We start from the raw sequence: 23,094 nt of genomic DNA, 5'->3' as shown, positions 1-23,094 counted from the left end.
CGCTAAGTCTTCTTTGATAATTGTAGTTAAACTTCTCCAAGTGGTACTTCGTTTCAAAGAAAAAAGATTCACAGAGAAAATCGCAGGGTTTTAACTTTAAATGACTTAATAGAGGTTTTCATAGTGCAAAAATGTAATTACAATAGGTCAAGGCTATGAGTAGGGCAAGTTTTGTAGAGAAACCAGCTGGTCTTTTAACTGGACCAGCTGATACACAGGGAGATAGCTGGATATGTGAAAGGGTATCTCAAATTTTGTTTTAGTGAAAGTGATTTTTCTGTTTGGTTCAGTTGTGTCTCATACCATGCCTTGCTATCTTGTTTTCCTTTGCTGGAAGAACAACTTGGACTTTATCCTGTTTAGTTCTCTGTAATTGTATGGTCTAAAAGGAAATGAATGAATGTTATCAGTATATTAAGAGAGTAATCGTTCTGAAGAATGTAAACTTGTCCAAATATCTTCTCTTAGCAGTTAGAATTGCCAGAGCTGTTCCCCCACGGTCACAGTTGTGCTGTATGTGGCAAGGTCAAATGCAAGAGGCACAGGTAAATTGACTGCATGGCACCCATTACTTTTTTACACCCATTTCTTACATTTTGCACGAAACGGTAGGAAAATTCCAAATATTGTTAAGTCATCTTTTCCTTGCTCTTCTACAGACCTACTTTGCTTCTGGAAAACTATCAGCCATGGCTGGATCTGAAAGTGTCTTCCAAGGTTGATGCATCACTTTCAGAGGTAATTGCTGCTTCATTTCTTTAGTACCTTGAAATCCAGAGTTTTTAGTATGTATCTCTTACTTCTGGGTCAGTAGACAGTTCAGATGCACTTCCTGTTTATGCAAAAATTGTTCCTGTCAAAGTCAAATAGAAAAAACCACCTGCCAGGAGCAGGGAGGCAGGATGGCCAACTTGTTGAGACCGATCTGACTGTTGGTGTAGTAGTGTGCCCAGAACATAGAGTAAACATCTGTGTAAATTGGGAAGTAGATGGTAAAGAACAGTTATAACTGAACACTTCTGCTTCTTGAAAAGTTAAAGGGTGATAGTAGCTTTTTAAAATCGTCATACAAAGCTATAACAAAATCTGTCTACAAAGTAATTTAGTGGATTTATTAAAAGAATAGCATGGATAACTGTTTTTAATAAGGCTGTAAATCAGAAATTTTGTTTTGTTCTCTTTCTAAAGAGCTATCTGAAGAGCTGTTTTTATAGGAGTTGGTTTTTTTTTTTTTATTTCCCCTGATTTGGTAATTGATGAAATTCTTTGGCATCTAAATTAGATATCTTTTGTCCTTGTTCAAAGCCAGGAAAATGTGCAAGCTCTTAGAGAATGTAACTTTCATTTATTTAGAAATCAGACTTTGGAGTTCTGTGGTAAGAGGATGACCATTTGACATGTCAGAAGTGAGAATATTCCTGCTTGTCAGCTCTCACAAGTAACAATGTGGTATCTGAAGTGAAAGCTGAGTTTGTGATACAAGATGTGTGTCAGATGTGGTGTCAGCTGTGTGTGGGGCTGTCCTGGGCATGCCCCATAGCAGAAGTAGCAAAAGAATGAAAACCTTAATGGAAGGGGGGGATGAACAGTCAAGGAATGTTTTTTAAAAAAACATAGAAAATAAGCTGTTGACTTCCTTTGGTTTAATTTAGTGACTTCCTCTGTAACTTCAGAATTAAGCTTTTATTGATTTAAAATTACTTAATCTATTAAAATGATTTTCTGAATAAGTTTAGGCCCCGTTGTATTTTTTGAATATAATTCAAATAGACTATCATGAACCTCTTGTGTAGTGGAACAAAGCAATCAGACGCCTCTGATTACCGAGAAGTGGGTGTGAGCCGGTATCAAATCCACCTGTGCCCAATCAGGGCAGGCCCCCTATTGAGCATGTGCAAGACCAGGGGGCCAATAAAAGGTGAAACTCACAGCCACAGACTAGCTCACTCTCAAGCACTGTATTACCTTTATTGCGCCACTAGCACTCATTACCTCCAAGGTGAGGCTCTTGTGGCGCAGCTGGTTAAGACCCAGTACTGCAATGCCGAAAGCCCCGGGTTCGAGACTCCACAGAAAGCCTTACCTTGGAGACAATGAGCACTTGTGGCGCAATAAAGGTAATACAGTGCTTGAGAGTGAGCTAGTCTGTGGCTGTGAGTTTCACCTTTTATTGGCCCCCTGGTCTTGCACATGCTCAATAGGGGGCCTGCCTTAATTGGGCACAGGTGGATTTGATACCGGCTCACACCCACTTCTCGGTAATCAGAGGCGTCTGATTGCTTTGTTCCACTACACTCTTGTTTAATTAATAAAATGTAAAATGATTGGTTATTTGCATGTAATTTTTTTTTCCGAATTTTGGACAGCAAACAGCTGTGACAGTTTACCAAAGGATGTTGTAAATGTAAAAGAGCTAGAAATTTCCTGTTTCTCTTAGATGGGTATTTAATGCTAAAAAAGTTGTTTGTAGAACATTCCTTGTCAGAGATACAAGTATATAGGAGTTATCTTCTAAGGCTGATATTTAAAATGTATTCATACACATGAGCATTTTCTATTGGATTGCTGTCGCTGTAGTTCTGATTTATCAAAATGGTGTGGGCTGCTCTTTGTGCTTTCTTTTTGCTCCAGTGGCATGTCACTGGCCCTGCTTTTTTTTTTTTTTTTTTAAGCAGTATAGGTATGGCTTTTGTATGTCTCTGCCATGTTTCTTATTCCTTTCTTTTCTTTGTGTGCTTACATTGAGGGAAGTGCCAGACCGAAGTTCCGTGCCTTCCTGGGGCACAGAGCCAGAGTAATAATCTGTTCGAGCCATCTTTTTCTCCCCTGAAGGATACTATTTGGAATGAGAAATCTCATAGCATTGTTCCCCATTGCAGCTCTTCTGTGCTGGTTAAAAGGGTAGCAGGGATTCTGTCCCTACTATATTCCTCTTGATCAAGTGCTCTGGGGATGCAGCACGTAGTGTGTGCTTGGAATTGGATAGCCTGGCTGGAAGAAGAGACTGCTCTTATTTTCTTCTGTGGTCTACTCATACATTAGAGAGAAACTGATACAGTGATAACCAAATTAAGATTAATGAGGTTCTAAAGGAGTGCAGAGTGCACCCTGCTTCTGGAAAGAAGTTTCTTCAAATACGTGAAATAATTCTGGGATTATTTTAAAATTTTAAAATTCTGGATTAGTTTTCCTAGTTCTTCCTTTGCAGGTTAAAGAATTTTAGTATGTTCTAATTTCCAAATGTTTCTGATTTCACGTGCTTAGAGAATTAAACGCAGTGCACACTTGAATCAGAAAAAAAAATCTAATTTTTAATCACAAGTACGGATTTTTCCTTCTTGGATTGCAATAACAGTTTGTCTTACTTCACAAATTCTTAATCTTTTGCAGCATTGTTTTGGTTTCTAGCTGCTGTGCGTGGCTTAGAACAGTAAGAAAACCCTGTTCTTGGACTTTCTTCCCCTTTTCATTTATGTTTATTATTATAGTTGAACTCTAAACTGTCTATCAATATTTGATAATTGGGGCTGCATTCTGCACAAAAGTAGCGCAGTACCTATTTTGTATAACTTTGTTTCAAATTTCTAATCCATTGTGGTTTATGTTATTTTCCCCAATGTTTTGTTCATTAGGATGTAGTATCTGTTGGTCAGTTTTATGTTGTATATAATTTCAGCTGTTACAGGTTGTATAAAAGAGAATTTAATTCTACTGTTCAGTGAATGAACTTTGATCTTTCCCTGCAATCCCCTTTTTTATTTTTTTTTGCTCAGCTACATGATCAGCATCCTGAAAGCATAATGCCTTAATGGATCAAGGTGCTGTATGTTGATCTCAGAAACCTTTTTCTTAATTCTTAAATTTTCGGGTTCTTAATTATGGGATCAGATTGTTATCTTTTCTTTTCCTTAAAAGTGAGAAATGGACAAATGTGTGACAAGAAATCAGTTACTGTCTAAGCATGCTTCTTGTCAGCAAGAACTCTTGTAGCAGCCTGCATGCTTTCTTATTGGGAATCACTTGTTCAGGGAGTGGTCTCAGCTATCTAGTTGTGTGCTCTTTAAAGACTTTTTCCAATTCTTTTTGTGGTTTGGTTATCAAATCCTTTCTCCTTTCCAATCCAGTTTGCCTTTGTAGTTCTGATCTGCCACTAGATCATTCAGCTCTACAGTTCCTTCTCCTGACAACTGGGGTCTGTTCTGTGGCGGCCCACAGAAAACTCCTGTACTGGTACCTGCTGCATTTAGTTTTACACTTTTAATCTTTTTCCAATTCAAGCTGCTCACATGTAGTGGAACCACTTATTTTGCAAAATGCTGGAAAACTAGGTTTAAGTGAAATTACTCATAATTTGCATTTAAAACTGGAAAATAAGCAACTTCTTTTTCTGTAAAGTATTATCATTAGCTGTCACTCTTGGAGATGTCCTGTCTACTCTGTTGGCATGGGTGTGTAGTACCAGCAGCTGAGCTTGAATAATGTTGGTGGTGGTGGTAGAATGGCAGTGGGTATGTGTCCTGCTTCCTTAGTGCTTGACAGGAGTGCAGTGAATGATGTGACAGGTTTTTTTCTGACCTAGAGAATCAGGCTGGTGTAGTCTCACTTCTCACAGAGTTCAGGGGAAGACTGGATGGACTGTACATCTTGAACTCCAGTTACAAGCAGTCAATTAATTGCGTGTTACTCCTTTGGTGCTTGTATTTTGCAGTAATCATGATGTCAGACTGTAGCTGTCTCTTAGCTTCAGTACAGTGCCTCTGTGCAAAGAGCATCATATGTAACTGCCTCTGCCATGCCATGTGTGTAGTAAATATGCAAACAGGGTTTGCTTTCTGTGTGTCCAGTATCAAGGCATTTTATGTTAAAATGCCAGTATAAAGGCATTTTATGTTACGTTAAAGTTTATGTTAAACCAGGCTGAGAACCTGAGTTCGGTAGAACTCTTGACCACTGACTCAGGACCAGCAGCACATGGACTTCAAGTGTATTTTGAGTTAGTTTTCTGTCTCTGTGCATATTGCCTCTGGGTCTTTGGCTAGTGGGATTGTCTGCATGGCATTGTCCTGTGGAATTATTCCTATATAGACCCTCCCATATAATGTGGCTGTGGAAACAGGACATAGAGAAAGACTGGAAAGTGTGAAATGGTTCAAGTTGCTACAAGCATGGGAGGACTCTTAAGGTCTTGCACCTTTCCTTCTTTCCCTGCTGATTTAATAACCACAGGAAGATGATTCTCAAAACCATGAGCATTTGGCTTAGCTAACAGTAAGAAGGAGCTCTCTCACTGCTGGAAATTTTTCTTCTAGTGGCTTTAGAAGCCTCTGAACTGTAGGCAGAAAGGGTGCCAACAAGTTATGGTAGCAGCTGGTGAACTGAAATTGTAGTGACACATGCCTTATGGACAGGTTTTCAGTTCTGAAGTAGTAGTCATGGTTGAAGAAAGCTCTTTCAAGAGCAAGTGCATTGTACTCCCTTTGAGTACACTGCCTTCTGCTTGAAAGCTCTCCAAGTGGAAGATGGTCTTCTGTCATTGCTTTTGATGGAGATGTACACAGCAAAAATGGAGGAAGAAAGAAAAGGGATCTTTTAACACACAGTTGCACCATATAGATTTTTCTGCAAGCCTTTGCATCTCTTGAGTCTGTGGTTCGAGCCCTGAAGAGTTTTATTTTGTTAGAAACTCTGCATTAACAAAAATAATGTCCCAACACCTGCTAGACTGAGATTTCTGTGGAATAAATTGATTGTCTATAGACTGGCACTGCTATGGAAAAGGATCAGGGAAATTGTTTTGGGTAGTCAGGTCTGCTGGTTTTAAGGCCAATGGTGTGTGTTAACTAGCTGGAGCTGGGTGTGATCTTTCTATTATTTACTGACTATTAACTTCCAAAGAAGATTGTCTGGGATTTCTTGGTCTTTTTTGGCCTGGGAAGTAAAGCATCTGTTGTTGCCTCCCCACACCTTTCTACTTCATTTTTAATGCAAATACAAGATTTTTGTGGGGACGATGACATTTCGCTTACCTGTCCATTACCAACACAGCTGAGGTGCAGAGAGCTTCAGCAGGGGGAAGTGCGAGTTACTGCATCTAAGGAGGAAAAACCCCATGCATCAGTACAGGCTGACCTGTACCTGCTGGAAAGCAGTTCTCTCCTAGGAGAAAGACCTGAGAGTCCTGGTGGGCAAGAGGATGGCCATGAACCAGCAATGTGCCCTTACGGCCAAGGAGGCTAATGGTATCCTGGGGTGCATCAAGAGAGTGTGGCAAGCAGGTCGAGGGGGGTTACTCTCCCTCTCTACTCTGCCCTGGTGAGGCTGAATCTGGAGTACTGCATCCAGTTCTGGCTCTGCAGTTCAAGAAGGATGAGGAACTGCTGGAGAGAGTCCAGCACAGAGCCACAAGGGAGTGGAACATGGACCAGACAGGGAGAGGCTGAGAGAGCTGGGTATGAAGAAGAGAAGACTGAGGGAGGATCTCATCAATGCATATTAATATGTAAAGGGTGGGTGTCAGGAGGATGGGACCAGGCTCTTTTCAGTGGTGTCCAGTGACAGGACAAGAGGCAGTGGTCACAAACTGGAACTCAGGAGGTTCAGCTGAAACATAAGGGAAAACTTGTTTACTGTAAGTGTAAAGGAGCACTGGAATGGGCTGCCCAGAGGGGTGTTCGAGCTTCTTTCTCTGGAGATACAACCTGCCTGGATGCCATCCTGTGGAACCTACTCTGCATGAACCTGCTCTGGTAGGGGGGTTGGACTAGATGATGTCCAGAGTTTCCTTCCAGCCTGTAACATTCTGTGAAACCATCATTTTGTTGCTATTTGCCCAAACTGCTGATTATTATGCAAAATGATTGATCTTGCAATAAGATTGCAACATATGCATTTGCACCTAAATTTCTGTCATGTATGAATTATGTTCTGTGAGTTTTGAAATTTATAATTTTTTTAACCTTCTAACAAGGATTTATACTAAACTCTTTGTTTTGCTATGTGATTGTCTCTGTTCTGCACAGGTGCTTGAGTTGGTGCTGGAAAACTTTATTTATCCATGGTACAGGTATGAGCTTTACCTAAAAGTTATTATTTTTTGAATACTGTAAATATCTGTCAAGCCATTTAAGAAATAGTCACCTACAAATAAACATTAGAATTTCTTTAATAAAATATAAAGCATACTTTTAAGTGCCACAGTTTCATCACATCGCTGTCTTTTAGCAGAGTAGAACAAATCTTTTAATAATTCAGGCATGTTAGAGGTGGTTCTGAAATTCATATTGCATCCTAAAACCACTGTTAGATCATTCATATCTCTGTGTAATTTTTCTAATAACTCACATTTTTTAAAACAAAAATTCCACTTTTAATTAGTAGAGAAGGTATTTTGAATATATCACCACCTTCTTGCAGAATGTCTGGTGATTTGCTGTGTTTCAGGATTGTGAGGGGTTATACTGAGCTGAATACAGTAGTGCTGTGTAAATAATTTAAAAATAGTATATAAAGGAAGGACTATGGCTAATTTTATTTTCTTTTTGCCTCGTAACTTTATATGTTAAATAGTGCATCGGAGTACTGTGTGAGAAGATATCAAAATATTCTTAATTTATCACACTGGCATCAGTGTTATAGCAACATTTTGCTTTAATTAAGAATTTGGTTTTTTCATTGGATAGAAAGGTTCAGCTTTGTGATAAAAGAAATTAATACTTCTTTCTTTTACTGTACACCTTGTTTTTTTCTATCTCTCTGGAGCCTAAACTTTTTTCAGCAGAGTTTTTTGCCAGATTCGTTTTTTATTGTGTCCAATATCTGCACGTCTTCCGTATATCTTTATGTGATGAATACATGGAAGTATGAAACTTAAGAGCTCATGCAAACAGCAGAGGGAGCTTTAGCACCGTGTATTGTGAATGATGGAGTTGGAAAACAAAGTTTTTAACTTTCATAGACAGAAAACTAGAGGGTGTTCCTTTGAGCTGTTTGATAAAGTAACCGGTATAAGACAACCATTTTCTGTATTACACAATTTGAAATGAAATAGGATTTTTTGCTTGGTGGAAGGCGTCATCAGTGTCTTTGTTTTGGACTGACAAGGAATCCTGGATTCCATATATTACTTACATCTCTGGCACTCAAGATGGTAGAAGTCTGGAGTACATTGTATGGCAGGCTTAGTAATATTCATGGAAGTGCAGTGCAAAATACACTTGGTATTGATCCAGCCAGCCTTGATCCTGTTGCTTGATCTTGCCTGCTGGTGAGCTGTATGGATGTTCCTGCATGATCCCAAGTTTTGTGTGGCTGCTTCTCCAGATCTTGAACTAGCTCTGTAAATTCTCATCCTGATGATCAGAGCCAGTAAGCTTCCCAGGAACCTGAAGGACTGGAAGTTCAGTGAGCTAAGGTGTAGTAGTGTTTGAGTAATTCTGCAGAAAATCAGCCCTGAAAGGCTTACTGGTTGCAGCTTAACATTAATAATGCCAGCTCTGGTCTCATAACCTCTAGACATACAGGAGTTTCTGTGCTTTTGTGTACTTCCAGCAACAGTCATTCAGGGAGGCCTGACCTGTGCCTGTGTTCAGCTGTCTGAGCTCTGTCTCACAGAGCATGGTAGCGAGCACTTTTCCTACTGAGGCACACCTGCACTGTTTGTATAGCTCAGCTCACCCCAGAGAAAGGACTCATGTTTTTCCTGAGCTAACAAACCACTCTGGCTTTGTATAACTTTTCACAGAGGTAAATCAGAAGCCTTTGCACCCAGCCTCTTCTTGCAGGCAATTCATACTTGGCCAGACTATGCTGGTAGAACAGTTTACTGCTTTCCCTTGCAGAAAAGTCTGGGCATGATTCCTTATGCTAGTTGCCTCCCTTTGAAGTGAGTGGTATTTGTGCAGAAACTACTTCTTTTTTTTATTATTATTTTTAAATTTCATTTTTATTAATTTAATTATTTTTAAAATTTAATTGGCTTTGCACAGTCTAGACATTAGAGACATAACATGATGTATGTCACATGGAAACCAGGACAGCTTAACATAAATGTATGTTGTAATATAAAATCATATCTGTATTGCATAGGAAGTTAAGTACTATAAGCAGGGAAAAGCTATGGTTTATGTTTTTTTCATGAATAAACTGTGTAAGAATTTGTTATTATTTTATCATCAGGCTAAAATTTCAAGACAAACACCCTTAGATTTGAATCAGTTTAAGGAAATGAAGATTAGTACCTGAAGTCCAGTGAACTCTACTGAAATAGATGATTATACCTATATGCATTTTTTGTTTGGTGTTTTTCCAAGTATTTATATTGATTATATTTAAATATTTGTGTTAAGTGTTTTTTTAACTATGAGAAGAATGGAGCATAGTTGTAAGTAATTGAAGTTTGCAGAGCTACAAAATACTGATCTGAGTCTATTGCTTATGCTGTAGAATAAAACTACATAAAATCTTGCTTTATACCAACCTTATTTTAAATTTAAAATTTAAGTTTATAGTTTGAATGAGTCACTATACTTACTTAATTGTTTTTGTAATTAATGCTACTGCAACTCCAGTTCTCCCAGATTATATTAGAATCCAGTAATTACCACATTTTTGTAATAAATTACTATGAAAACATTTTCCTTTGGTAGTGACTAAAATGTGTTATATGGAGCTGCTTCCATTTTAAGTTCAAGTAATACAAGAAAAACACGGGATTTTTATTGAGTTAAAACCCATAACTTTGCAGTTTTATCAGCTTGCAGCTTACTTGATCTTTTTGGTAGAAGTTGGCTAAATTTTATATGAACTGACAAAAAGGGGGGAAAAAAATCACTTTGGTATTTGTACATGGTTTTCATTTATCAGTACAGCCCCTAAGACTTTGCATGCAATAGCAGTTGGGTGGATCTCTTTTGAGACACTGGGTTCAGTAACTGTTTACAATTAACAGACTGAGCCTTTTTCTGTTAGCAAATCTCTCCATTATACTGACAGTTGTGTTTTTAAGTTTTTCCTCCAATTCTGGAAAAGTGCAGCCAATTCTTAACGTGTTTCCAAGTGAGTTATTTGGACCTTTCACTGTGTCACTAGAGAGTTGAGATTTTACAGGTTCTTGATGGTTTTTTTCACCAGTCTTTTGTCTGCTGGCGATTAAAGAATGTCTCTGCAGACCTGTGGCACATCATGATAGTTCATAGTATAAGCTCATGTCCAAATAGAATAAGCCAAGATACTGATTATCCAAGTGTTAATAAAATAACAACTTTTTTGTCCAAATTACTTCATGTATCTTGTCGTCTGTCAAATGCTAGTAATACACTCACACAATTTGTTTGTTTATTCCTTGGCTTCTTTTGACAGTGTGTGGGTATTTGCTAACCATGTTGTTTCCAAAATGTCAGCTGCTGATCTTAAAACAAACCAAACCTTCCTCTACAGTATTCTTATCTGCCTATGACTAGCTGTTGGAGGATGGTTGTATTCCTTATGCCAACTTGTTTTCTTTGAGAGGCTTTTTCCTGCAATTAGTTTCCACACTTTGGCTGTCAAGTCACCAGCATCTGTACTTAGCAGTTCATCCTCAACATGCATTTGAATGCTGTATAACTCAGGCTAACACAGTGTTTTTAAAAAAAGTGAATGCTGAAAAAAGTAAGATTATTTTATAAGCATAACAGTTTTATTTTTCAAATGTGCACTTGTTGCTTGTACTGATTTATTTGTTTATTTTTCATGCAAGTAACATTTGAATTTACAACATATGAAAACTCATTTATTACCAAAAACTGTGATGGCTTTTACATGTGGTTGTTAGCTAGAGCAGAATGTAACTTTCTTTGTTGTGTCATTACTCAGCTATTATGTTGTTTAACCAACGTCTTTAGTCATACACTAATGTCCAGATATGCTTAAATGCAGATAAAAGTTTATTCTTCTTGTTGCATGTTGTGGAATGGTATTATGGTCTCTTTCTCCACTCAGTTCAGTTGCAGTTTCTGTAACTAAGTGTATTTCCCATTTTCAGTCATTGTCAAAAAAAAAAAAGGCATGGAATTAGGTACTTTTCTTCTTGAATCTACTTCTCAATATCTGAGGGGGCCTACAGGAAAGCTGGGGTAGGTCTTTTTTACATGGGTGTGTAGTGAGAGGACAAGGGGAAATGTTTAAATGGTTTAAAACTTGAAGAAGGGAGGTTTAGGTTAGATATTAGGAAGAAACTCTTTCTTGTGAGGGTGGTGAGACACTGAATCAGGTTGCCCAAGGCAGTTGTGGCTGCCTCCTCCCTGGAAGTGTTGAAGGTAAGGCTGGATGAGGCCCTGAGCAATCTGATCGTGGGAGGTATCCATGACCATGCAGGGAGGTTGGAACTATGTGATTTTTAAGGTCCCTTCCAACCCAACCCATTCTATGATTATGTATTTTTACTGTGATTTTTCACTGAACATTCTTTATTGCACCAGGTGGAAACTAGCAAACCAGATATTAAGTTTAGGTGATACTTTTGACCTAGTGATTGGAGAATCTCTTAAAATTCTTCTTTATTTCTTTGTTTTTGAGTGTAAACCATGTTAGAGTGGCTAAGTGGCTGTAGGTCCTTGGTCTTTTGTTTGTTTGTGTTGTGTTTTTTTTAATTTTTAATAGTTGATGGTTTCATATTTCATGCTACATCAAAAGTAGATAATTTTTTTCAGAAAGTATGTTCTGTCAATTATTGGTTTCCTGTGCTATGCTTTCCTTTCCTTTCCCTTCTAGGAAATGTCACTCTCTGTTTAGACCAATGGGCCCATTATTGCATTTAAAAAATAGAATCTTTTTATATTAAATAGCACTTAAGATTTAAAAGTTGTTGAAAAAATACCAGTGTAAGTTTTCTATTGGAAGAGGGTGAGCTGAAGTACAGGGGATGTGCCTGTTTCATTAAAAGTTATATGAGGAGTTATGAATTCTGTAATAGAACTTAAACAGAAGAGGTTAACAGAGCCAGATTTCTACTGAAACAGAGGAAAATTGTTTGAAATCTTAGATTATTGAAGGTCTTATAGTATGGAAAATCCAATTTTGATTATGTTAACCTGGGGTATGTGCTTGCAACACCCATTCCAAGGGCTTTGCTGATGCTAACTCAGTTTCGCTAAACACCACTGAACAAGGGAACTTTCATGTTCATGTGGAAGCTGAGTTAGATTTTACTTGGTCTGTCATACGGACAGGAGCAGGAATTAGAGCAGGAATTAGTGTCTAACTCCAGTTTACTGACACATTTCTTTATCCATTGTTTTGTGTTCAAATGTAGTGGGAATGTTGTGCATTTTACTTGAATAGAAGACTGCATAATCTCACCAAATGTGGTAGCATTTATTTCAGTTAATGCCAGTTGAAAGGTAATCACTGAATGTTCTTATTCCAACTATTGTGGTTGGATTAATATAAATATATTTTTTTCTGGTTTCTTACATGGCATGCTATACAACACTGCAGAAATATTACTGATGATGAGTCCTCAGTGGATGAGCTTCGAGGCACACTGCGGTTCTTTGCATCTGTGTTGGTTCGGAGAATTCACAAGGTAAGGTGGCTTAAAAGTATTAATGTGGGTTTTACATCAGAAATAACTGATAGTGTCTATAGCAAGTTCTTTAGTTTCATTGAAAATGGTGATTCCAAGGACAGTCTTACAGAGATTTTAGGTAGTTTGTATCTAAGTTTCTTCTTTGTGTTACATTTTTCCTCCTTTTGGAGCTTCTCTCATTCCTGGCTGTGAACCATCTTTGAAGGTTCATCACTGATAGTGTTCAGCATCAGGTGGATATGGCTTGGAGCAACCTGATCTAGTGAAAGTTGTCTCTGCCTGTGGCAGGGGATTGGACTAGGTGATCTTTGAAGGTCCTTTCCAACCTAAACCATTCTATGATTCTTGCAAACTCATTAATTTTTTACACCAGTACTAGGCATTGTTAAATCATTGGAATGACTTTTTAGCTGTCCTTTAGTGGCTTAATCTAAGTGGAAAGAATTTTGAGAACTATTGAAAAAGGGCTATTTGAAAGTAGTGGGCAGTATACCTGTCTCATAGTTTCTATTTGCTTGACTCCTTTAAATGCAGACCAAGTCCTTACATCGTCTATAGATTGTCATTAAGTGAATAACTTACCATAAAAATTAAAGCAGGTATGGTTCTTATATTAATGAAGTTCTTAAGAAACATTCTGAAGACTTAAGTTTTGATTTTTTTCTTTCCTGTGTTTAATATATTAGTGCATATGCTGTTTTCTGGTAATGTTCTTCAAGCCTGTTTTACCAGAACTGCTCCTAAATTTCTGACTATTCTAAGCAGGAAGAGTTGCTAAATCAGTTTCCAGATTTGCTCAGTGCTGTTGGAGCAACTACCATAGATACGTGTCTTTCTTTCCACCTCCTTAGTTACAGAAATATTTCCTGAGCTACAAGTTGTACACATACTTTGTCATGATTAATTAACAGCCTGATTCTGTTCTTGTTACATATCAAATCCAGATGACTTTCTTGTTTAGTTCAAGCACGTTGCTTTTTTAAACTTAATATGGGGGTAAAATATGAAATGTACGTGTAGCTCACACATTGTATGAAAACCTGAAAGTGGAGTCAGTCTTTCAAAACGAAAGTTTAGAGCAAGGTCTTAAAATTTAATTTGGACTTACAATGCGTGTAGGTGTTAGTTGTATCATTTTTTGTTCCATTGTTGATTCAGAAAATGATGGTCTCCTCTATTAATCATGTAATAAGGTGCTAGTTGTTATTTCAGATGAGCTGTAGCATCTTTGGGTAAAGTATTCACCATATCTGCCTTTGACAGTAATGAAGTAAATGTAATATATTCAATTCTATGTCTTAAGGTAGAAGCGTGTGCAACAAAACTCAAGACACATACAAATACTAAGCACTGTCAAGCAGAACTACAAAATAAAGGCTATCACAGAAATGCATTTCTCATTACAAATCTCTAGATGTATTTGTATCCACCCTGCAGAATAATTAATTTTCTCTCTGTGTGTGAAGTGGTACAGGTATCTCAAGCAAATGATATTCATAGTAACTTTTTCATGTGGAACAAAACTGAAAATTGGCATGCTCAGTTATGCAGGGGAGCATGGTGTCTCATGCTGTGCTGTTCTTTTCAGCTCACACTCTATTTTCTGCTGAATAAGTGTTTTTCTGTGTGCACACACCCACATACAGATTCTGACAGCCTGAACTAATAGCTGTGATGCATATACTCCTGGAAGTGTGCATACAAATGATAGTTAATATGCAAGTTGCAAATCAAGTAACAACTTCTTGTCATTTTAGGAATCCTAGTTTAAAGCTTCAGTAGTTGACTGAAAAGGGTTATGACAGTGTTTTGTAGCCTTTCAGCCCAGATACAGTGTCCTTTGTAAGCTGATCTGAGGAGAAATTAATCACTGATTGCAAAATAAAATAGTTTCATACCTTTGCCAAACAGATGTACATTGATTTGGATTCATCATTATTAAATGCCTAAAAGCCATAGTTCTAGCAAATAGAGATTTTTTTTTTTTAATTCAGGAACTACTAAGATTAAGAAAAACAGACTTTTTTACACCCTTTTTAAGGTTATATATTTATGCTTTTTTTTTTTTTTTTCAAAAGCCTTCTACTTTTGAATTAATATGTAATTAATTGCTTCTGTGAGAAGAGATTCCTATTTCTGGTTTAGGCTTCCTAGGTGAATTTTATTGATGTGTGATTACTGCAAGAGTAACAAACATTTCAGGCCTATCAGCTCCTAGGTATAAGCTGAAATACTTCTCTCACTTTTTATGTTTTGTTTGGTTTTTGTTTTGTTTTGTTTTAATTTGGGGGTTCCTTGTTGTGACCAGTTCTGGGGTGGTTATGAGTTTTGAGGGAAAAAGGTTTCCCTTTGTACGATGTGACGTAGATAGCCATGTATCTGGTTGAACTTTCTGTTAAAAGTCAATAGTTGATACTACATTACAGTGTGCTTGCTGTGCTCTTTGACTTAACCTCTGCAGGAATAAATGCTCCTCTATTCCTGTGTTCCAAAGGAAACTCTTGATTTATTGAAACTGATGTTGAAATGTGAGTCCCAAAGGACAGGATTTCCATTGATGAGCAGAAGCTCCTACACAGTTGCATTTAAGTAGGAGCAAGCAAGTTAATTACTTTTATGCAGTTCTAAACAATTGTATTATCTTCTCTGAGCCAAGTCATAGCTGTGCACCTCAAATGTTACATGGGAGTATGCAGGAATATGTGCTGTTCTCCTTGGATGAATGAATTAAAAACCAGCTTGTCTCTCAGCTTTGGCCTTTGCAGTTTCCCTCTTCCCTTGTCTGGCAAGAACTTTGAAGCTTCTTTTTCATTATTTAAGGTCTTTATTTGACTTAATATTGAGGAGGTACAAACACCAATAAGTATAAGAATTTGACCTGTGAGCAAGATCATACGATAGCATTGTCGGAACTAATGGTCATCTTGACTCAGTTTGCTCAAATGTGTTCTGCCATCACCTCAGCTGGGATGTTTGTTCTCCGTATGCATAAAGAGGAGGATTTTAGTCCTTGTGGACATTGTTGAGGGTTAAGGTACACAAGTGCTAGAAGCAGAGTGTAGTTAACTTGCTTTTGGTGGTGGTCAAAGCTTTATGTAGAACTAGGTGTCTTTTATTGTGACTTGGTAATCAAGCTCTATTACTATAGTTATTGCAATGGGGGAATCATAATGGGAAAAAATCGACAATAAATGTGTTAACAGTATTGTTAATAGCATTTAGTGCTACATGATGATGTATGCTTTGCCCAAAAGCAGCAGCATACTGTCAGTTCACTTACAGAATTCCTGGGCTGTTTCTTAAGAGTTAATTTTATGGTTACAGTGGGAACATGTAAGCAGATTTATTTTGTCTGTAATAAATTTGGAGAAAAAAAATAGAATGATTCTGTTTTTATTTTAAAACTTTTCTCTAGGTGGATATTCCAACTGTTGTAACAAGGAAAATGCTCAAGGCAGCAATGAAACACATCGAAGTGATAGCCAAGGCCAGGCAGAAAGGTAAGACTGAGTAGGTTGTCTGTTTCAAAGGACAAGTATGAATGTTTCTTTCTGCATGGTTTTTATTATGTTTGCTATATCTTTTCAACCTCACAGCCTTCTCTTTAAAGTAACCAAGTGATCCGTTTGAATTTTTCTTCTAGAGGTTGCAAGAGTACAAATAATCTCTAGGGTTTGGTTTTTCATTTCCCCACACTGAAAATACTGAATTTCTTTCCCTCTGTGGTGAACAGGAATGTGGGGCTTTGTTTGTTTTGTTTGGTTTTGTTTTGGTTTTTTTTTTTTTTTGTCCAGAGTAATCAAGATCATTTAGCAATACCTCTTGAAGTTTTTCCCTTTTTTAACATGATTTTATCCAGATGAACAATTATAAATTAAAGGATTTGCATGTCCATGCATAGTGCTGTAGCTAAGTCTTATGATTAGGATGATTTCTACACAATAACATGAGCAGTTAGTGGAATTACTGAGTATGTTGAAGTTAGATTTATGTTTGTAAGCTGTGGAGATACTATGAGAAGTAGCATGTTTAATCATTATAAAAAAGATCTTCACAACCCTAATGTAAAAATTACATTAAAACTGCATACTGAAGGAATATTTGGAAAGTAGAACATTTGCTGCTGTAAAACGTTTTCAGTTTTTTCACTGGCTGTGTTCCATAGTGCTGTATCTACTAAATGTGTTTTCATTCAGCTTTTAAGCATAGATGTTTACTTTCACTGGAGTCCTGAACTTTCTTCCCTTCCCTCAAAATGGCTGTTTGGTATCCACAAATGTATGCCAGATCCTGAATAGTGGGTAATGAATAACATAAATAATAAGACATAGCATGATTATGTTAGATGTTTCTCATGGCACAACAATTTCAAGACACCAGATTATTGTGCAGACCTGTTTATGCCAAATTTCACATTTCATTTAATTTCTACTAAGGCCTTGGAAGCACATTTCTTTAGCAGCAAAGAACTGTGTCAGATATAAATCATTGGAAATGTAGCTGTTTTCTCCAGTGTTTTAAAGTAAAAGACACGTTCCTTTAGGGCAGACATGTGATTCAACAGCTGAAAATTACTTTTAGTAGTTTTTTTCTGGTAAATTTTTATAGACCAGCCAATATAATACTTTTAGGCCTTGTTTTGGTTGCTATTTGAGCCTGGGTTTTGTTGTTTGTTTATTTTCTAAATCCTTTCACAAATTACTTCTTTAGAGGGCATTTTTTTCCTACTCTTCTTTCCCTTACATCTCTTAATAATTCCTCACTATTTGCACAAACACCTCCATGACACATAAACTGTCCTTGCCAGAGAGTGCCTGCCTCCTCTGCTTTTTATTTGACACCAACTTGGCAGATATATTAGGTAGATATATTAGGTGGTATACATTCCTGCATCCCCCATATCACCTGATACCACTCAGCATTCTGGTTTGTGAAGGAGAAGCTAGCAGGCTTCTGTACTAAGAGCACAAGCTGGAAACAAGCTTTAACCTTCTAGATAACAAATATGTCATTAGGTACCTGACCTATGCCTGGTGTGGTCCTTGGCATGTGGCTGTGCTGGGTTGCTAGTGCACCTGGGTATGATTTATTGCACTTTAATTCTTGCCTTTGAAGTGAAGGAATTCTTGCCTTTGAATGTAATATAACATTGCTGCTCCTAATCAATATGTGTAGTTTTTAATCTGATAAAGCAGGTATTCCTTCAACTCTGTGCAGCTACTTAGAAGAGACAGCATTTATTCATAGGTCAACCATGGTGCTTTTTGTTTGATTTTACGCTGTGTTTAAAATATGTTCCATCACATTTGTTTCTAAATGTTCTAAACAGGAAACGGAGCAGGACTGAATAAAAGTTGAAGTATTCATTGATGTGTTGTAGGCAATGGGTGGAAGCCAAATAAATGGGACACTATAAAGGAGGTGGGGAAAAAAGCAAGTAGAGGCAATGCAGTTGTTTTGGGTTTTTTTGTTCCGAAGTCTAAGCCTAGGTTCTTTTGTAACGTTTCAACATTGTATCCCTTTAGCAGTTGTATATGTACTGATAGTGTTAGCTTTTTAGCCCAACTGGAAAGCAGTTATCTCTTCTTTCACAGTAAGAAAATGCTGGAGCAGCTCCTAATACTCTTTTTACTTGCAGTGAAAAATGCAGAATTTTTACAGCAAGCTGCTTTAGAAGAGTATGGACCTGAACTCCACGTTGCTTTGAGAAGCCGAAGGGATGAACTTCACTACTTAAGAAAACTTACTGAACTTCTTTTTCCTTATATTTTGCCCCCAAAGTCAACAGAGTGCAGGTATAGAAATAATTTAGAATTGTATTATGTGAAGTATCTGTATCCTGTGTATTACAATAATTTCAGGGAGTGAAAGAATGAACCCCGAAGTCCTTCTCATTGCTCCTCCTTGTTCCTTTGCTTGTTTTTGATTGGTCTTAAGAATATTATAGCATGCTTAAGGTATTATTAAATAATAAAGTATCTCCCAGTAAAATATAATCACATTGGGAAGTTCACTTTGAAAAGCATGTAACCTAGTATTGGTTCTGATGGTTTTTTCCCTTTTTTTTTTGTCCTTTCAGATCCCTTGCTCTTCTGATAAGAGAGATTCTGCCTGGTTCTGTTTTCCTTCCCTCACTGGATTTCCTAGCCGATCCTGTAAGACTCTGGAGCACAGGAATAATCTTAATTTATTCATTATTACTATTTTCCTTCTGTTGTGATAAAGCAAACGATGCACAATGACTGTATGCATTTTGACTGGGTGAAAGAAAAAAAATCTTGTGGCAATATCTTTATTTGTTAATTGCAACTGGTTTAAGTGCTTAACTGGCTGAACTGACTAACGTACAGTATTAGGAATATATTTTAAATGAAGGACTGCAGTTCCTGTCAAATGGGAGAATGCATTGCTTCAATAAGCACCTGCAGATTGCTGAAACTACACTTAAGCAAGGGCTCAGTTACTTGAACTCTAACTGTATCTTTATAGCAATATAAGTAAATCAGACTTCTTTTCAGCTGTCTTTTGTCCTTAATTCTGGAAATAAGAGGGCATTTATTTTTGAAGATGGAACTTTATAATTTTTTATTTTATTTATGCACATATTTTAATAGACAAACTTGCAATATTTATGACGGTATCTCCTAGCTGCAAGCAGAAAGTCCTGTAGCTGTGGAAGCATTAGATCAGTAGTTCATACAAACTGTAAAAATAGTTTGCAGAGCTTTCATCCACTGGGTGAAGAATGTTTTCACTTCAGAAATTCTCTGAATTGTAAATACTCAAAGAGACCATTGAAGGTGGTGGTGGGCATTGTGTTTTTTGTTATTGTTGTGTTTTGTAGGGTTTTTTGAGTGGTGGGGTAGGGGGTTTTTTATTATTATTGTTTTGCTCGTAATATAGCCACAGCTTTAGACTTGGTCATACCAAGTATGTACATAGTAGTAAAGTTATTTTCATCTATGTTGAGTTTCTTTAATTGTAATTTTGTATTGTTTTCCTGCAGGATACTGTCAACCATTTGCTGTTGATCTTTATTGATGATAGTCCAGTGAGTACTGACAAAATCAAACCAGTAGTAATTTGTTCACCCATCAAGGAAGCTTTCTTACCCAATTGTCTCTTGTAATTCTCTTCTGCAGCCTGAGAAAGCAACTGAGCCTACTTCTTCATTGGTTCCATTCCTTCAGAAATTTGCCGAGCCGAGAAATAAAAAAACATCTGTAAGCAAAAGCAACATTTATTTCCTTTCCTGCTTTGATTAAATGCTTCACATTACCTTTTTTTTGTTGTTGTTGTTCTACAGCTCCCTTGCATTATTTAAGTACTCGCTGAAAGTTTGAAAATTGACTGACTTCATTTTTAACCTCCTAAGGTCCTGAAACTGGAGCTAAAGGAGATCAGAGATCAGCAAGACCTTTTATTTCGGTTTATGAACTTCCTGAAACAGGAAGGAGCAGTCCATGTGCTGCAGTTTTGCCTGACTGTAGGTAAGATTGCATATGTGTGTTGATGTATATATACTTCAAGCATTTGCATGCTGAGGTTTCAGAACTAGGCAGGATTGTTAAGCAAGAGATTTCCTTTCAGGATCTGTGTTCATGTACTTCAGTATGTCCTCTGATCCCTGAATGCTGCTCTTGGCAATGTTAATGTGTGTGTGAACTGTAGGTCTTAGTTGTGTTTCTCTTTCTTGATCTAAAAATTACTGTATCTACTGGAAAAGTGAGTTGATGTTGCAGTTTGCTTCAAGATGCTGTTTGTTAGCCAAGTGGAACAACAAATGCATTTTTTTTCCCTTTATTTCTCAGAGGAGTTCAATGACAGAATTTTGCGACCGGAACTATCAGATGCTGAAATGATGTCTCTTCATGAGGAAGTACAGAAAATATACAAAACTTACTGTTTGGATGAAAGCATTGACAAAATTAGATTTGACCCTTCTATTGTGGAAGAGATTCAAAAAAGTAAGTTTAAAGTTGAAAGGAATAATTTATACTAGAATTTAAACAACAGCCTACAATAAAGTGAAGATTAACAATCTAACTGTGATAAATTTTTACATATGTAATGGGTTTAAAAATTGTTTTCCCCTTGCTATGTTGTGCTTAAGCCTTGTTTTGTCAATTTATTTCTATTTTTTATGTCAGAATACTTGCAAAGTGACCACAAAGTCAGATGATAAACCCAAACTTTATATGCCCATATATTTCTATTTACATGTACAAATTTTTTTACAGTTGCTGAAGGCCCATATGTGGAAGTTGTGAAACTTCAAACTATGAGGGGTCTTTTTGAAGCTTATGAGCATGTACTTTCTCTGCTTGAGAATGTTTTTACTCCTATGTTCTGCCACAGTGATGAGGTAAGTGTAAAAGATTTGAGGAGTCTTAAAAGGAAGATTGTATTTTTTTTAGGATACCCTATATACAGCATTCGTGTCCGGGTAGACCTGAAACATACATCTCCATTTTTCACTTTACTTAGCATGCTAGAACTGGGACCAATATCAGTGAGAAAATTAAATTTATCCTAGTCCATACAACATCAACAGAAGAAAAAGGACCTTTTAAGTTTTTGATTTAACAGTTTGTATGTATCACTGCTATTACAAATTCCTCTCTTCCCCTTATTTTATGATTTCAAATTTGGTGTAAAAGTAACATGCGGGATAGATACAGAACACTTAAGAATCTCTATTTACTTTTAAAATTTAAAGGTACTTAAAGAAAGATAAAAAGCATTATGCATACCAGCAGCTAAAAGTCAGATGTCTGTTTTCAGGAAGATTATTCAAAGCAATTTAGTAGGCATTTGAGATTATTCTGTGATTGGGTTCTGAATTCAAGTTTTTTAAAAAGAAGTCCCCACACAGCTAACAGCTGCCTAAAGCCTTCTAATAGGAAACAGTTTAAATGCTGGGGTGAATCTGAATTTTTGTCCCTTTTAGAGTTTGCGTGTGTAAATCAGGCTGCATTTTAAGTCTCTTGTATTTATTTGAGGCAGAATATGTTGAACTGACTGAGGAATGGATGCTTACTTGGCATTATTCTTAACAACATGTATTTCTCAAAAATAGTGTGGATGGTCAGCTTTCTCATAGTAGCTATAATGCTTCAAATGCTTGATTTTTAGCATGGAGTTGATACAAATTTTTGTGCTTAATTTTAGCTTTACTTCTATTTTATTTGTTTGGTTTTTAATCCCCAAATTATGTAAAGTAATATAGTAAAGTATAGTATAAATATAGTATAGTAAAATAGTATAGTAAAGTAATAAAAAGTCCTGGGAGTAGGTATTAATCAATTTGGTCTGTCCTTTTCCAGATAAATATCTTAACTGCTGGATTATAGGCAGCTTGCCTTTTACTTCTGTTCTCATTTCCTGAATTCTGCAATGTCATTGAATAGTAGCCCTCACCTCCTTAATCCAGTACTTTTGTACTTTATTTGTCTTTTGTAGTACTTCAGACACCTTCTAAGAGGAGCAGAGTCACCAACACGCAGTTCAAAGTTTAACAGGTACGTATGGTAGAATCTCTAAGGTTTTTTTTCTTTGTTTTTTAGTTAAAAGCATTGCAGTGTTAAGCCATAGGACTTAAGCTACTGCCTGATTCTAATTTGACTATTTTTTTTAAATTAGCAAATTACATACTGAAAGAGCAAGCTATATCGTACAAGATGTCTTTTCACTTTCAGTGATTAAAGAATTTAAATGTGATCTCAACATTTGAGAAGGCTGAGGGGAAAAATAAATGTTCAGTGAGAATAAGATAACATGGCAATAAACTATTGATTTAATTTGCTGCATATGAATACAAGTTTGTTGGTGCAAAGCTGTGTTGTCTTGGATTTCAGGTCCTGCAGTGATAGGTATAGTGGATCCTGCATTTAACCAACCTGGGCATGCAATGGGGGTGTCCTTTTGTTGCCACAAGGAGAATTTGCCATTTCTTTTAGGTCAAATGTGTTTTCTGTCCCCCACCTCTACCCATTCAGTGCAGAATTGTAGTGTTAGAAACCTTGTTTCTTGGTTTGGGCTGTATACTTACAGACCACCTTCAAGTTCCTTAGGGCCTTTTGAGATGGAGAAGAATATCTCCTGTGGTATGGATGGATGGCTGATCTTCCTCTGTTGAGTAAGCTTGAGGTCTCATTGTTATTTGTCTTTCGTTTTAAGGTGGATGGCTCAATCATGAACTAGCCCAACAGTATTGATCTTACGGTCTAGCCAAAAGAAAGAAAACTAAAGTGAGACAGGCTTTAAAATGGATAGGTTTTCTTTCTTGGTATCAATCAAGATCTACATGGTACTGTAGAAAATGCTAGTGTGTGTCATCTTAGGTAATTTCCTAAGGATTAACAGCAATTTATTTAACTGCTTTCATTAGAGATACACCTAGCAGCATCCCTTTTGATTTAGAGCCTATTGTGAGATCCCTTTCTCCTCTGCTAATGTTCTTCAAACACTGCATGATCATTCTGTTCAATATAACTCCATTGGTGATGTCTGTTGTTGAGTTTTTATAG

The 23,094-nt window shown here is 36.9% G+C and overlaps 1 protein-coding gene across 7 annotated transcripts in view; it reads left to right on the top strand.

Annotated features, from left to right (window-relative positions):
* Window positions 1-23,094, top strand: part of SNX14 (sorting nexin 14) — a 52,140-nt gene that overhangs the window by 1,523 nt on the left and 27,523 nt on the right. For 5 of the 7 annotated variants that reach the window (XM_030446889.1, XM_030446882.1, XM_030446886.1 and 2 more), the window contains exons 3-15: window positions 469-545; window positions 660-738; window positions 7,020-7,063; window positions 12,475-12,562; window positions 15,981-16,065; window positions 18,204-18,360; window positions 18,645-18,720; window positions 19,572-19,616; window positions 19,708-19,788; window positions 19,941-20,055; window positions 20,377-20,532; window positions 20,806-20,930; window positions 22,028-22,086. In XM_030446889.1, coding sequence (XP_030302749.1) covers window positions 469-545; window positions 660-738; window positions 7,020-7,063; window positions 12,475-12,562; window positions 15,981-16,065; window positions 18,204-18,360; window positions 18,645-18,720; window positions 19,572-19,616; window positions 19,708-19,788; window positions 19,941-20,055; window positions 20,377-20,532; window positions 20,806-20,930; window positions 22,028-22,086 — 1,187 coding nt within the window. The remainder of the gene's footprint in view (window positions 1-468; window positions 546-659; window positions 739-7,019; window positions 7,064-12,474; window positions 12,563-15,980; window positions 16,066-18,203; window positions 18,361-18,644; window positions 18,721-19,571; window positions 19,617-19,707; window positions 19,789-19,940; window positions 20,056-20,376; window positions 20,533-20,805; window positions 20,931-22,027; window positions 22,087-23,094) is intronic. The other 2 variants (XM_030446885.1, XM_030446888.1) reach the window with 1 other exon arrangement.

This window comes from Calypte anna, chromosome 3, assembly GCF_003957555.1.
Source record: "Calypte anna isolate BGI_N300 chromosome 3, bCalAnn1_v1.p, whole genome shotgun sequence".
NCBI classification, from domain to species: Eukaryota; Metazoa; Chordata; class Aves; order Apodiformes; family Trochilidae; genus Calypte; species Calypte anna.
This window is presented reverse-complemented; position numbering and strand designations above follow the sequence as displayed.